Source organism: Plectropomus leopardus, chromosome 6, assembly GCF_026936395.1.
Source record: "Plectropomus leopardus strain MGB_pleo_1.0 chromosome 6, ASM2693639v1, whole genome shotgun sequence".
In the NCBI taxonomy this organism is placed as follows: domain Eukaryota; kingdom Metazoa; phylum Chordata; class Actinopteri; order Perciformes; family Serranidae; genus Plectropomus; species Plectropomus leopardus.
Genome location: NC_142181.1, coordinates 34667394 through 34684459, shown reverse-complemented (window position 1 = coordinate 34684459; position 17066 = coordinate 34667394). Strand labels below are relative to the sequence as shown.

Here is a 17066-nt window from a genome sequence, read left to right as displayed (position 1 = left end):
GAGAACCGAAGCGTCGAGATAACAGATCGACATTTCCTCATCTATGTCCCTCCCTCCTCTCTGTGCCTGTTGGACTCCCTGTGGGGAGGCAACGGGGGAGGACAGGAGGAGGGGAGAGGAAGTTGTATTTTTACAATATTCCCTCCTTCTGCTCAATTCTGCCCCGGGGCAAGAATAACCTGACCAGCGTTATCCTTCACCTCCCTCTCTCTCTCTCTCTCTCTCTCATACACACACACACACACACACACACGCACACACTAAGGATTATGGGTCTAGGGAGAGATCAACCTCTGTCAGCACCAGGAAATGAATCTATTGATTCTCCCTCCTTTAATATTCTCTTCTGCTCTTCTTTCTCTTTCTGTCCTGAACCAGGAATCTGTGTGTGTGTGTGTGTGTGTGTGTGTGTGTGTGTGTGTGTGTGTGTGTGTGTGCGTGCGTGCGTGCGTGCGTGTGTGTCTGTGTGTCTGTGTGTGTGTGTGTGTGTGTCTGTCTGTCTGCATGCATGAAAGACTTTATAAAGCACAGTGTGAGAAAGTGTGTGTGTGTGTGTGTGTGTGTGTGTGTGTGTGTGCTGGCTTTCTAATTACCATCCTGCCCGGCTCTCGAAGGAGAGATTAAAGAAGAGAGAGAGCGGCAGAAAGGAAAAGTAGAAAGAGGCAGGGAGGCAGTGATGGAGGAGGGGCAGGTTGATGCGGTGCTGTGAACAAGAGAAGATGTTTCTTTGACTCAGCTGATACAGAGATAGGTGGATGGACGTGAGGGAGGAAGGAGGGGAAGAAGGAGGGGGAGCAAGGGTCGAGGAAATGACAGCTGATCATATTCCACTGAGATGATGAGGCATCAGCTTTCCTCTTTTCTACACCTCTCCTTTTTTTCCTCATCCTCCATTTTTCCATCACTCTATCAGCACACAGACCTTTTAGAAAGTCACTGTAATGTCATCTCCCTTCCCTTTCCCTTCCCTCGCTCCATCACCTCCGTATACGCCTCTTACCTCCTGCCCTTCCTTATCGTTTCTCCTCTTCCTCCTTTCTCTCTCTCTCCATCAGCCAAATGTCACTTTGTCCCACCAGGTCTCCAGTTAGAAAACCTCCAGTGCCAAAGATGACAGCCAGGCTTTTTAGGCTGAGATCAAATCAAAAGGTTTTGGCTTCTTTCAGACTCTGAGCTGCAGCTCTCAGTGTCACTGCTACAGACAGCAGGAGGTCACATCTTACATCGGCTTTGTGGCAACATAAAAGTTAAAGCACAGTGAGTTTAAGAGTTTCCACGAAAAAAACACATCGGGAACTATTTGTAGTGCATTTGACTTGTCCGACGCCTTAGTTTTTGACAGGCACCTCTACCAGCAATGAATTCCCATAAGCATCACCTGCACTTTGAGATTTATGCTTATGTCACATTTAATCCTTAGGGACTGTTTGGCACATTTTGCACGCTTTTTAATTTTTATTTTTTTGATCATTTTGGCAATGTGCATTCAAATGGCATACATTTTGGCGAGATTGTGTATTTTTGTTTGATCTTGGAATTTCCAGTTTAGCTCCTACGATAAGTCTAAAATACACTGTGGAAACTAGATTGTTACATTCAGACTGTTAAGGTAAAAAAAATGCTTCATTTAAACTCATTCAAAGTGACATTTTTGATCCCACAGCTATCCAAGCATAAAAAAAAAATTGTAATATTTCTGGGTGTCATTTTGGGCTTTTGCTTTGGAATCTGTCATTTCTTACTATTTTCCACCTGATGACGTAATTTTGACCATATTTGGCATATGGAGAAAATACATGCTATTTCCACTAGGTGCACTGTCACAATCATTGTTTCTGCAAATCATTGACATGTCCCAGGATGTGATAAACCAAAAAAAAATCTACTTTGCATGTGGTATATGGAAAATAATTCAATTACTGTGTTTTGTTTTTTTCCATCTAAAAAACATAGTGGTATCTTGACAAAAACCTGGAATTTAAAGGGTTAAAATTCTGAAAATTAATGAGTATTTGATATTTATGATAAGGACTGAAAAGAAAAAAACTTTTTGTCCAGAAAATGAAATGAAAATAACAAAATTTGTTGTGATGCTGTCTCAGATTCTGTCTCAGATTAGTATTCAGTGTATTCCATTGAATGAAAATTTGTTTGTGATGGCAGCAAACACGGACGCAGCAGCTTTGCTCTCCTCAAAAACTGTGCACTGACAATACACTGACTGTGCAATATTTATTTCTTTACTGCTGTTACAAGTTTAGTTTATATGTTTGAGTTGCTGGGCTGATTATTTTGTTGTTTTTATCAGTTGAATCTTTTTAATCCTCTTTATTTATTCCCTTTGTACCACTGAGAGGAGCTGCACTTTAATTTTGTTGTGCAGCTGTTCAATGACGTTAAAGGCCTTCTATTCTATTCTATTCTATTCTATTCTAGTCTAGTCTAGTCTAGTCTAGTTGACAGTTATTCCTGTCAGTGTGTGTGTGTGTGTGTGTGTGTGCGTCTGTGTGATTCTGTCACGGGGCAGCAGTCGTCTCATGATAAAGAGAGAGAAGGAATCACAAAACACTGCATGCAGCTCTGTAATATAATGAGATATTACCCGTTTTAAACAATCACATTTGTGGTAATGTTGCAGTGATTGGTCAAAATTGCAGGAATAATAGTGTTAATTGTTGCGATCACACCCCACCTGGAGGGACTGACTTTTGTACAACTTCACTTTAGAAATGTTGATATAATATGTAGATGGGCATGTGCAAATCTATTTGATTTTATTCAAAATACATAGTGAGAAGACAATGAGCAACTCAACAAGACATGGACCCAAATTTAGTAAGAAATTAATAAGACATTACAAGAAAATTACCTGAAAATGAGAAAAAAAAGGAAAGAAATTGTATGAAAAAGTGCTGAAAAATAGAAGAATATATACATTTTTATCTGTAACAGTTTAAAAAATATAATAATACATTAAGTTTCCTGGAATTTTTTCTCTATTTTATTATTTAAATTATTCTCTTTTTTAAAGGTCATTTCTTATCATCTTTTACTAATTTCTTGTGAGACTTTTTTTTTTTTTTTTTTTTTTTGCAAAGATGCCCATTACCTTTGCCCCAGGCGTTTGAAAGAAATCGATCCAATCTGGTAAAGAATCAAACACACACACACACACACACACTTAACACACAGCAGCAGACCAGTATATGTCAGTATAGCGGACAGCATTATCTCTTGACCCCACTCACCTGCCTCAGTCTCTCCCTCTTCACCAAACACAGCAGTGCTTCCTGAACACACCCACACATGTCTGCATGTGTGTAGTAGATTCCTATAGTAAAGCCAACCTGAGGCCATGCAGACCACCTTTTCCCACTAATGATGCCCTCTCTCTTCTCTCCGCCAGCTGTCTCTCCTTTTACCTTTCTCTCTCTGCTCTCTGCCTGACTCACTTTCTCTGCATTTTACACTGTCAGCGTCCTTCTGTCTCTGGTTCCATTCACATCTCAAGCAAGTCCTTTTCACACGTTAAAAATTAGCTAAAAAAATGTGAAGAATGTGAGTTTCTCCTCCATTCAACTGAGCTGACGACTCAGAGATGTTGGCGTTGTACTTTTCTGCAAATCACAGATATGTAACATTTGTATGATATTATGTAGAAGACACATGGAAGACACATGCTTTTAGAAACACTGTTGTTAATGTTTGGTTAGGTTTAGGCACAAAACCATGCGTTTATGTGGAATAAAAGATCAAGTTTAGGCTCTAACCCCTTGAAACCTGAGCAAATCAGTCAATCAGTCAATCAAATGTAAGTTAGATAAAACACTTCAAATTTTGATCATAAGCCTCTTGTATACACATCATGTCTTTGTTCTGCTCTTTAGCAGAAGGACAAATCTGTTAATCTGCAGTACAATATGTCTCACATTTACTCCTTTTTTTAAAACTGTGCAGTTCAGCGAGATTCTTTGTTACTTTACTACCAAAATAAATGTAGCCCATATCTAAACATGCAGATAGCTTTTTATAATAGATAACGATTTGAAGATATCAGCCTCTGAAACTTTTGCTTCTAAGTCAACAATGGAGATTGATATAAATATATTCATGCTGCGATTGAAACAATTCAATAGCATCAAGTCTTTCTCCAAACAGTTCTTACAAAGACATCTTCTTCATTGGAAAGTAGTGGGAGGAAAAACTGATGACACATCTGTGGCTTGTCATGACTAAGCATATTGTTCAAGGGGGCGAAAGAAGCACATTGTTGCTTAGTTTTCAAAGCACCAAAATCAATCAATTTGCCTCCATTGTGCTGTGACGATGAAAGAAAAAAAATCCAAACAGCAGATCTTAGAAACTCAGCAAATACAAACTAAATTGTGTGCATGGCTTAACATCACAGGGGCTTTGTTTGTTATTTTGTTGTTAATCTTGAGCTCACCCTTTACATGCTGCAATTATATGTATTAAGTTTTCAAGACTAGAAATTTTGTTTTCTGCACACTGGGCAGATCGACTGTCGGTCTATTCAGCATGGAAAGTTTTTATACAAGCATTTGCTGCATGTTAAACTTAAGAATCTAAGTTTTCTAATTGTGTTTTCATCCTGTGTATCAGTTTAAACATCAGTCTGCTCAGACAGACAGGAGGGAGAGTTCTTGTGGTTTCTAATTGTGTTGCTGATTGTCAGGGCAGTCATGCTCTTTGTTTAATGCCCGGTAAACACTGTGTGATTTTGGGCAGTCCCAGACAAAAGATGACCATCGTGAACGAAAACAAGGCAATATCCAGGGATTAATTTGTGCTGGATGCGGCTTGTTTTGTTGTTCCGGCTCATCACACGTTGGGACAAATGTCAAAAAAAATAGTAGATTTAAAAAAGTTAGGGAAAATGTCTAGGGAAAAAAAAGTTAGGGGGAAAATTTTTAGGGAAAAAAACAAATTATTTGAAATTATGTTACAAAATTATTATCATACTTTTTAAGCCTCTTTCTTTTTTTTCTATTTTTTAAATTTTCAGGTAACTTTCTTATACTTTTCACCACTTTCTTGCTATTTTTTGGGTCATTTCTTCTACTTTTTCACATATTTTTGAAAAAAATAAAGCCGATTGATCAGGTTTCAAAGGGTGAAGTTGCTCCTGTTTTCATTCAAACTATCTGTATGATACCAAACACACATTTTTATGATGTGAATGAGCCCTGGCACGCTACATGTGTGCCTTGACAGGTATGTCCTTTTCTTTATTACTATTTTGACTCATCCTCCTCATAATCTGCCTGCGCCTCTTCTCCAACGCTCCATCTTCTTTCAATTTCTCGTCTTGTTTGTTTTCTTTCCTCTGTTTTCTTTCTTGTCTTATTGTTATTCAGAGGAAGAGAGGCCATGAAACTGAGGACATGCTGAGGAACTCTCACCCTGACCTTGTGTCTTGAATTATCCATTTATGTTTCATACCGTTTCAGGACTTGAAGCACAAAAAACAAAAGATATTTCAGTTGATGCTGTAGTCGTGAGGATCGATTTCACAATGAATTCTCTGGATTCAAGTTCCATGTACCTTAAAAAAGCATATTTGGTTATTAAACTGGCTCACATTTTTTCTGGTATTGGATTATTGGATTACTGGTGAGCTCTTCTCCCTGCGTCCCTCGGTTCAGTGTCTTGAGATGGCTGACAGCCTGCCAGGTGCTTCCCTCAGGTTCAGTGCTAATTGTATAGCTCTGACTCACTGCTGTCAATTACACACTCGGCTTGTTGGCCGGCTCTCACCCCCGTGGGGTTTTGTATTGGTACACCTCTATTCAAAAAGCCATTCTTGGCATGCTTGCATCATGCCTCTGCAGTTCCAAGTGGTGGAAAAGCACTGGACAGTTCACAGGACGTTGTTTCTCTTCATGCAGATTCTCAACAAAACACAGTTATGTATTCTGCATTTTCTGCTAAGATGCCACATCAAGGGAACCCAAATCACCAAAAAGTCTCTTAATATGTAATTTAGGGTCTTACATGCACAATTAAAAGCATTTAAAAAATGATCAGACATTAGCCTCAATCCAAATTTCAAATACTGTCGTTTTAGTTTTTTTCTACAATTTCCTGAAGCTGGCTTGATTTGGGTGTGGTTATCCCTGATCCATATCACGTGATGTGGATAAAGACATTCAAAAATTCAAAGTCAGCTGATGCTTATTTAATATGCCAAACTGAAATCCCTCACCACCGCTGGTCAACTCGGAGCGCGAACTACAATGTTTTCAGTTGCTTTTGCAGATCTCTGTACAAAAGTTCCATTCTCACAGTGTTATCATATGAACGTACATTTTTTTTAAAACACAATAGAACGACTTTTCCATTTTTAGTAGGACCATTCTTATCAAAACCTAAGAGTTAATAACACCACAAGGCTCCTTCCACATCAGCACCCCACCGTCATGAGTCATAGTGCGCACAGCCGTCAGCTAACATACTTGAGAACATTTAATGACACAGAAAAAAAAAGAAACGTGTACTTGTTCTTTAAATACATATCTACAAGTTCCAAATTTCTTCTTTCCATTTTAGTTTACTCTTGAATGAAACAGACAATAAGGCCTGCACACTTACAGGACGTCTGTTCCTATGGGATTAAGAAACAAACTTGTGTAAATCCTCTTTCTTGATGTACCTGGATGTTATGATGCACTTTAATAAAAATGAGTAGCAGCAGTTGGAGCGTTCCGGAAATGAAGGTTATCCTTTTTATATTCTATATCACCCTCGCCTTGGGCACAGAACAAGTTAGAGTTCTGCATAATGAAAATCAGGAAAGATCCCAGATAATTGCAGTTAAAATATGTCAGCATGGCAGTGTGTGTGTGTCATTACAGGTCGTAAATTATGCAATGCTCATAATGATATGAAATACTCCGAATGCCATATAGGACTGGGGGAGAGGCATGACCTAGAGCGTTGCCTCTGTGTTTGTTCATGACAGCTTGGTGAATAATGCAGCGGCTGCAGCCGTATGAAATAGAGCCACTCAAGATTTGATATGAGGCGCGGCACTAAATCCGACCCATCACTCCGAGTTACATTTCATTTCGACCACTCCGTGTTCACAATCTATATGTATGAAATGGCCTTAAGCCTCCATTCATTTTATGCTCCATTATTAAATGATACAGTCCTCGGCTGAGGGAAATGTAGTTCAACGTGCCTCCAGAAACACCAACATAGATCTTTGATTTTCTTTACAGGAAAGGTTGTGCAGAGTATATCCTCTCAACTGCCCAGCAAGCCATCATTTTCACATTAATCTGGATAGAATCAATAGCTTACAGCAGATTTGATCAAGTCAGATAATCACTACTGACATCCTAACCTCACATGAAAAAGGACAGCATCCACTTTAAATTTAAAAGGTGCATCCCCACTATACGCGACCAATGCGCCTCAAATTGCGTACGCCCTGCCCCACTGGTCGCTTGTATCCATCCACAATCCCCTGCCCTCTTCTCTACCACAGAAAGTTATTTCCTGAATTTATGCAGAGCTGTTCAGAATGTCACTGGAGCTGCAGCTTGACTGGCTGTTTCGATGTGAGATGCATTTGCATTTTTGAAATTGTCGGCAGCTCAGTTTGCGTTGCAGGTATCCCAGCATGCTTTGTATGGGAAATCAGTCGCTTCCCAATACAAAATGAATAGGAGTGGATTTCTGGTCACGTGCAGTCGGCGTATAGTGGGGGATGCAACTTTAATCTTTGGTTATGTGAAAGCACAAAAACATCTTGGTTATGATTCAGAAAAATCACGTTTTGGCTTAAAACACCCTGGTTCGTTGGCACAAAGCCGCTGGAAATGCAGCCACTAGTCGCTCAAAACCAGGTGCTTGTTTTTTGTTGGTTCCAGATAGTGGTCTGCAGATTTGCAGGCATCTTACGTTGGCGTCTTAAGTTGGCTCATATACTGCGTCACTTTTTTAAAATGTTGATATGATACGTGTGAAACTTACAAATGTTGATGTATCCATTTGCAGAAACGCACAATGCCAACATTATCCTCAAGTGATTGCTGGGTTCTTCCCAGAAAAAACTTTCCTATATGACAATAGTTGAACACCAAATAGCATCTGCTTGGGCTTCTGCTCACAAACAAACAGCCAAGAAAGACAACTTTATCACTCAACAAAACTTCCCAAACTGTCACACAAAGCATACCACAAATGAAAATGTCCACTGGGGTTTGAAAAAAAAGTTTCTTTTTTTTCCTTTAGCTCACCATAATGTGCCTTTCTTTGCCCTTTGAGCCACACAGGGGAATTGATGTATTTGCTGTGTAAAGTTCTGTATCCAAGCCTAAGGCCGAGACATGAGTTACCTCAAGCAACATCGAGGCCGCAGGCAACAACAGCAGCTGTACATTTATTGTCTGTGTGTGTGTGTGTGTGTGTGTGCGTGCGTGCGTTCGTGTGCATTCGTGTGCGTGCGCGTGCGTGCGTGTATTTGAAGGTAAGAGAGCCTGAGGCCTTCATTCAACCATTAGCCTGACCCAGAACACTGCAGCACGTATAGACCATACCTTTATAATGCTCGGGCTGTCTCTCTACACACACACACACACATGCACATGCTCGTATGTTCACACATACAGTCACAGTCACATACTGACAGTCAGTACGTTTACATGATGTTAGAAGGCCGAATTTTTGTGTTAGTCCGACTAAAACTGGACCTTTAAAATTCATGTAAACAAATTACAAAATTTGTGTTAAAATTTACATGTAAAATTTAACACACCCAGATAATGGGATTGGAAGTCAAGCTTTTCTGTCCTGTAAACACCTCAGTCTGTGGTGGAGGAGTCAGACATACTTCTGTCAATAAACAGATTCTACTCCATAGGTGCTTGTATACTGAAACAAGGACAGTAATCCGATTTAATATCCTAATTGAGCTATAACCGTAGCTTTACTAAACTGTGCATGTAAGCATACTGACTTGGGCATTTCTCTATAAAGACTCTATCTCTCTATCTCTTCTGTATTTTTACTCTCCCCTCACCGTTTCCTCTCTGAAACACACACACAGAATTGCCCAGCAGGTCATGCTGGGCTTTATAATTCCATTCCTTGTCTTGTCACCTCTGCTCTAGTGTTGATAAATAGGCACTACCCTGCACTGGCTGACACCTGAGAAAAATATACAGGGCACACACCTACACACAGCGGATGCACACAGACCCACAGGCACACACTGACAAAGGACACATGCATCTGCAGGAGCACAAACACACACGTATGGAGAGAATATGGATGTAAACACAGGTGTCACGCAAATACAAAGACATACACAAGCATGCATTCTCACTTTGTCTCTCTCACTTTCCCTGTCTCTTGAATTCAGTTGTAATCCATAATAAAGCACAGGAACTGCCAATGCCAAATGTACAAGGTTAACAATGTGAGTATAATCATTTAAAGGGGCATCAACCATATAACGTTGACATAGCAACAGAAGCAAACAGTTGCCTGTTTACCCAGCATTTACAGAGCAACTGTCCTGATGTCCAGTAGTGAAAGGAAAGTCTGAATACAGGAAAAAGTGTCCCTTAAATGTGGAAAATAAGAATGTAGAGGTGTTGGATGGGCACGATAGAGCAACCCAGAATAAATGTTGGCATTGTATGTCTCTGCAAATATCAGATACATAATATATGCACATTATTTTGTCGTCAGTATGTTCAAAGTTTACATTTTTATCAAAGCTGTGGTTAACATGTGGTTAGGTTTAGGCTTAATATACCCATTTTTGTGTCACAATCTATGATTTGATAAAGCACAAATGATTTTCAATTCAGTTTAATTTATGTGTGATATGCTGTCCAGCAAATATTGCTCTATCCTTAGACCCTCACAGTGACTAAAGACAAACTCCCAAAAAACAGCTTACACACTAGTTCACCTCTGGGGCCATTTACATGGCAATGGTTGTTGCATGAAACATTAAACTTTGGTTTGGTATGGTGTTTTGTTAGACAACAGTGTTTTTGGGGCTTGAAAACACAAACTTTTGAAACTGGGCTCCAGAGTGTAATTTTTTTTAAATGCCAACGCTCTTTCGCTGCATAAACTGGTAATGTGTGGTTCCTGTGAGAACAGTGGCATCATGGCCACACTTCACGCATGCACATCATTTTTCAGACAAATAGCCATGCGTGAGCAGGACGACAACAATGACAGCAATGGCGGACACTACTGAGTTTATTCATGCTCCCTTCAGCAAAGTATAGATTTGCTGAATCGCTACTGTGATCATCAAAGATCACCTCTATGGTGTGTTAGTTACACCCCCAACTAATGGCCTGGCATTCATACTACAGTGTCAGTTGTTTTTGCGGATCCATGCATACGAGGATCGTTTTCACAATGTTATGAAAGCGGATTTTTTTAAAAACGAAAGGAAAGACCATTTTTTAGTAGGGCTGTTCTTGTCTAAACATGGCCTTAGGAACGTTGATAATGATTTGTATTACACATTAAAATGTAACATATTAACGTTTTCCAGAAATGTACAATGCCAACATTTTCTTCTGGCAACTAGACTGAGGAAAAAATAATGACCCTGTCAAGCACAAGGACATGTCCTTACATCTTGCTGTTTCCCTGTTGTGTATAAATGTGTGTGTGTGTGTGTGTGTGTGTGTGTGTGTGTGTGTGTGTGTGTGTGTGTGTGTGTGTGTGTGTGTGACAGATGAGTGGGTCCAGCATTAGCAGTAATCTTGGTGTTTCAGCGGGTGGCCTAGTTCACAGCTCTCATGTTTCTCTGCTCAATTATCATTCCATCGATAACATCTCCGCCTCTCTTTCTCTCTGCAGCCCAGAATACTCTGTCTTTGTTCTTTTTTTTTCCTCAGTCTTTTTACAAGCTGTTCTTTCGTCTTTCCTCCGTCACTATCTGTACTCAAATTAGTTAAGGACTCAGAACAGGCTCTCGATCATCTTAAGGGTGGCACAGTTAAAGAACTTCTCTGCTGTCTCTTTGTTTCGGAACAGCCACAGCGAGGCCAGTTTTCTGCCACACAGCAGCTTTGTTTCACAACTTGAAACCTCACTTCCTGCTACAGTGAAGAGTGACATGACTGATGAGTAGACAATGCATCATCACATGTACTTGTGATTGATGTGGTTTTATGAGTTTTTGGACAACAGAGTCCTATGGAACAGAGGAAGACCATATATCAGGCTTTGATACACATACATCACTTGTTAGATGATACATTCAGTGTTGGTTTGGGTCTTTTTTGGAATTTGTTGACAATAGCAAAAACATAGAAAAAAAAATTTGAGCTAACCTTCTGTCCACCCCACATTTCCCAGCAAGAAAGAGCTCCACTGACATATTTTGTCTTTTCCTGTCTATTTGTTCTAAACAGAATATTCCAGCGTCTGCCCTCAAACAGGCGATTCAGACTCCCTTGAATTTAAACACAACAGGCTGAAAATTTTGTTTATACATCCAACACGTTCTCATTCCAACTCATCACATGATGCTGCTCTGTCAGTGACTTTCCCCGTCTACTTATGATGATTTAGGCATCCTTCTTCGTCAGCAGTTTACGCTCCAGCATGCCGTTACTGTCAACTAATGCACATGGTGGGATGATGCTGCATGGTCTGTGTGTTTACACAACAGCACATGGCGACCAACGTGGACCATCACGATGGTTAGGATTAGATAACAAAGTCACATACACATGGGAAGCAAACTCAGAACTCCCGCATGAAAGTCAGTTTTTTGTGGGACGGATGCACCTCTCCACCATCCCGCCCTATTACGTGGTTACTGGCAGAGTTATTACTTGTATATTGGTGTTTCATGTTTACGTGACCGGTTTTGTCTGGCCATGTTCTCAAGTGACGCCGCCCGTGCACGTTGTATGTGGATGCACTTGGTGTTGCTCCACCCGCCGCCGGTGTATGATAACAACACTATTGGTTCTGTCTGAGTGCGTTCTCACCTGATGCTGTCCAGCTGTGTTTTGGTTGGATGCAGAAGGTGGCTTTTGGCTTCACACTCGTACGTCAAAAGCACTGACAGAGCGGCGCTGTTTGACAAGTTCGAACTGAGAATGGGCCGATATATCAGTCTGTCCTGTTGCTAAACCAGAATCAGTGTGCTTAATGGGTATGAGCTGTTTGTGTATGTATGTCTGAGTCGTGTATGAAACTGGTGCAATTTGTGACGACTTGGAATGAGAATGTGTTCCAATAAATGAGCTGATGATGGAGGAGGTCATGATAATGTACGTTTTAACCCTTTGAAACTTGAGCAACTTGGTTTGATTTCTTTCTTATTTCTTTATTTCTCAGGCTTCAGGGGTTTGAATTGCTAAAGTGTGGAAGGCATCTGAGGGCGGCACAAGAAAACCGATGCCACTCCAGTTGTTACAGGGTTAACAGAAATATCATTTGTAGATGGCTGTGGTCTGTGGGGCCATTAAATACATTGTGACATGTTGATGGAGAATTATTGTGACAATATAATCAATTTGTTCATTTTTTAAAAACCCTGTGGTCATATCTCACTTGAAACACACTCCACTGTCCCCACAACCTCTGTTTCATCCATATCAATCAGCTGCAGCGATCAGGACAGAGACCGTTGACTTGTATTTACTTTGGCAGACTATAGCAGAAAGTGGAGATGAAACGAATGGAAAACGGGCGCGCAGTTTCAGGTCAATAGATTTCCATCATCTGTCCAGTACAGTGCTGACTGTAACAGAGCTCTACAGTCTGCATCACTGTCGGCTTCTGACCTGCGACTGAAAAATGGAGTTTGTATACTGTCTTCTTCATCTTTCTCCTGTCATCATTGTTTCTGTTGTTTCTTCTCCTCATTTCTCTTCATCCTCCACTGATAGTTCTTTATTTTTACTCCCTCACCTCCTATTTTTCCTCTTTCCCATCACTTCTCCTCTGTGTCTTCTTCGTCTGGCTTCTCTTTCTCCATATTTCCTCTTTCCACCGTCGTCTTTCTTCACCTCCCTTCTGCCTTTAATCTCACTCTACCTTGTACCCTTTGAAGTGCTACGTCCCTCTCCATTCCTGATTCTCTTCTGCTCCATCTATCTGTGTATATTCTCTCCACTTCAATTTTCCACTTCAACTTCAATCTTTTGTTATTATTGGAAAACTCCTCAGCTCTTCTCTTTGTTGCGTTGGATCTCTGTTCAGCTGTTTGTCTGCAGGACCACTGGAACTCATTACAAGCAGCAGAGCCGCAACATCAAAACAAGAATCTTAACGCGTGTGCATGAGGACTATCCGGTCTTGATTAGATAGAGACGAACCGGGATAGAAAGATAATAGACAGGTCTTCACTCTGCTGCCACACATGTAGTTTAAAGGTAAATATAAGATATATCAATACAAGATCTGATGAAAAATTTCAGGAAGCAAAGATAAAACTCAACATTTCAAGTGGCGGAGATAAAAAATAATGAATAAAATTCATCTGCACTCTCTGGAGAACAGATCTATCACACAAGACGTCATTTGAGATGTACTGATATAGCATTAAATACCAACATCTAACGTCCCATTGTGAGGATGAAATTTAGGGTAATTAATGTGCATGTAATCTTAAAACAGAGCACTAAATTTCCAACATGTTCTTACTCCTAACTTGCCACATAGTGTCAATCTGTCAGTGACCTTCTACTTATGACGTTTTAGGTATCCTTCTGTGTCAGCTGTTTCCTCTTTCCTTAACCAAGAACAGAAATCCCTATCACAACATCTACCAAACTTCATTCAAGTAAATAGTATTTTTGCAGGTATAGACTCAGCATATTTTCCACATCTACTGGCTGAATTAGGGGTTTATTTCAACAAAACCATAGTTGGTGATTGATAAATTAATGTTAAGACGAGTCAGGATCTTTGAGTATTTGTATCTGTCGACTGTGAATGAAGTGTGTTCTGCGATGAGAAAATGATTTTCTCATTTATTTAAATGGCATCTGGTTGGTCTGACGATAGCAAATTCTGCTCTTTTCCTGGTTAAACAAAAAAGGACTATCTCTGTCGGAGTCATCTCAACACGTTCTCATCCCAAATCGTCACATATTGCTGCTTTGTAGTGGACTTTCACATCTACATGTTACGCTCTAGTTATCCTTTTTCATCTGCTATTTACATTCCAGGATGGCGTTACAGTGATGTCAACAAATTCACATGGTGGGATAACCACATGGCTGCAAGTGGTTATCTTTAGACAACACAAGCACATGGCAACCAACGCTGAAATGTTGACAAACGCACATGCTGGCACAGATGGTTAGGATTAGGCAATGTCTGAGGTTTGTTGGAGACCATACCACCCGCCTCATAGTGACCTTCATGCTCCTTATATTACATTGTTACCGGCAGTGCTTCAACCTGACGCCATTTAGTGGTGTTTCATGTGAACGTGACAGTTTAAACCCGGCATTCTCACCTGACACCAACCATCTGTGTATCATCCGACTGTCTGCCAGCATACGATAACACTGTAAATGGTTCTGTCAGGTTGCATTCTCAGCCGATGCCGCCCAGCAGATGCAAAAGGTGTTTTTTTATCACAATCTTGAGTTGAAATCACTGTAAAAAGTGGCTGTATTTGCAAAGTTTGGAATGAGAGCGGGTTGATAATTTCATAATGTCATCAGACACTTAGATTAACAATCTGATGCTGTCAATTGCAAAACTTTTAGTCAAGATAAATTTTCGGTGCGTAATTGCCTGCAGGAATTTGCCAACCTTGCTCAATCAAAAACTTCAAGCTCACTTCAAAAACTTGTTCCAATTAGTCACTTAGACACAAAAACATGAGAAAAATAGTGTCCAGGTTGAAAATTGGCCTTGAACTCCCAGAAATGAAAATGACTGTTGTGAGACTGCATAGCCAGATGATGAACCACTTGAGATAAACCATGTCATTTTTGACACTTGAGACCTGTTATGACTTCAACTTTGATTATTTATTCATTTGGCCTTTGCATTAGAAGAGCTTATTTTAATAGTCACAGATTTGAAAGACTGTCTTCTCAACTTCCAGTTTTCCTCTAAAGACCTTACTTGGACTCGCCCTAAAGACATAAAGAATTTACAAGATGGCAAAAAGAAACAAATTGTGTTTGCTGTTGGCTTATTTCCAGGTTTAACTCTGTGTAGCTGAATTGTTAGAGCATGACTCTGAGACCGCCGGGGGTTGGGAGATTCAATTCCCCACAGCCAGCAATAGGGAAAAGTTGTGCTATTGTCTGATAGTTCAGATAACAATGGAGGCAAACACCCAATCCAGCAGTACAATAACATAAGAAATAGTTTTGTAAAATAGGTTTTTACAGAGTTTTGTTATTCTTAAAGTTATTGCACGAGGAAGAAATTACTTGGACATTGTATAGCAAAAAGTCCATTTGTATCTAAATTCAGTTCCTTCATTCGTCTGGTTTAATACACAGCAGTAAACCGATGCTGTCCTCCTCCAGCACAGAATAATCACCAGAGTCAGAGTGGAAATTGATTTGGGCTGAAGTTTACTGCCTGTAATTACTGTAACATTAATGTGGCGCTTTCAACAAAAACATGAGGTGAATTTTCCTACTAGTTAATCTGACTTCTGCAGTGTTCAATCCTGTGGTTTAGTGTGCATAACCAAATGAGAGCAATGACCTTTGACAGCTGAAAATGAGTCTGTGTTGTCTACCAAACAACATTTGTGTTCAACAAAATAATTGAAACTGCAAGGTACATTTACTAGCTTTTTTAAGCTTTCAACCACATCTCATGGTTCTTTCTCCATCTGTCCACTGACTCCTGAAATGCACCGTGATGATTTTGATTTTAAATTCACAGACAGAAATGTGCTTCATCAGGAGTGAGATAATGTTAATAAAGCAGAGAAAAAAAACTAAATCATTACAATAAGAAAAGTTGGCACCGTGGTTTGAAGAGATGTGCGATGCCAGTTTTTCTTGTTCTGGTGATTGTGTTGTGTTTTCTGTGCGTGGTTAAATTCAGATGCCTCTCATCAGCATTTAAACCCTTGAAATGTGAGCGTATTCCTTCTTACTACAAATTAATGCATCAGTGCTGCATGGCATGAAGGGTCGGAGTTTTGGCAGTTGAGGTTTGGATCGGGTGTTTCTTATATTTTGAATGTATTTATTTTTTAAACTTTTTTTTAGCTAGACCATAATTATCAAAAACACATTTTAAAAAAAACATGCTTGAAACTTTTTTGTTTATGTAATGAGTTTAAAATTTATAAAATTTGTGTGGCTTTTGTTTTTGGGTGCTGGACTTCTTTCAATTTTGCCACAAAAAAAAGTGACAGGAATGCTGTGATCAAACTAAAAAAAACAGCTGACAATGTGTATTTTTTCATCAGGGAAAAGGCTTGAACTAACTTCATGCTCTTTGAGATTGTGAATGTCACTTCTCTGCTCTTTTTGTTGTCAGTAAGGATCTAAATCTGAAATAATTATTCTTTCTCTTGCCACAAAATAATCAAATTAAATCTCTGTCTTATCTTCTTATCCAGGATGATCCCAGCCAACCACAAGTACTTCCTGCTGAGTGACCTGGCGTCATCGCGGGACTATGAGCTGTGTGTTCTGGCCGTCTACGATGATGGCATCACCGCTTTAACCGGCACCAAGCTGGTGGGCTGCGTGTCCTTCAGCACAGAGACGGAGTACGGACGCTGTCACTCCATACGAGACCAGGTGAGTGTTATAGTGCAAAGTCACAGCTGTTGTCAGTCTGACAAGGCACATAGATGAATAGCAGGAATAAGCACTTTATCTCACAGAGTTTCTTTGTCATTTGGATCTGAGGGGCTGTTTACATTGCAGCGGTTCTTGCATGAAATGTTGTACTTTTGTTGCGGTTTGGCCTTTAGTTCACAAGACACGGCATTTTGGAGGCATGGAAGCACAAATTTTTGAAACCGGGTTCCAAAGTGTAATAACTGTAATAACTGATATTTGGAACCCATATGCATTTACAATATAAATAAAAAAAATTCTGTC

General features: G+C 40.0%; 1 protein-coding gene across 5 annotated transcripts in view; it reads left to right on the top strand.

Moving 5' to 3' along the window:
• Positions 1 to 17066, top strand: part of LOC121942853 (leucine-rich repeat and fibronectin type III domain-containing protein 1-like protein) — a 527737-nt gene that overhangs the window by 486742 nt on the left and 23929 nt on the right. For all 5 annotated transcript variants that reach the window (XM_088079341.1, XM_088079340.1, XM_088079343.1 and 2 more), the window contains one exon: positions 16577 to 16760. In XM_088079341.1, coding sequence (XP_087935467.1) covers positions 16577 to 16760 — 184 coding nt within the window. The remainder of the gene's footprint in view (positions 1 to 16576; positions 16761 to 17066) is intronic.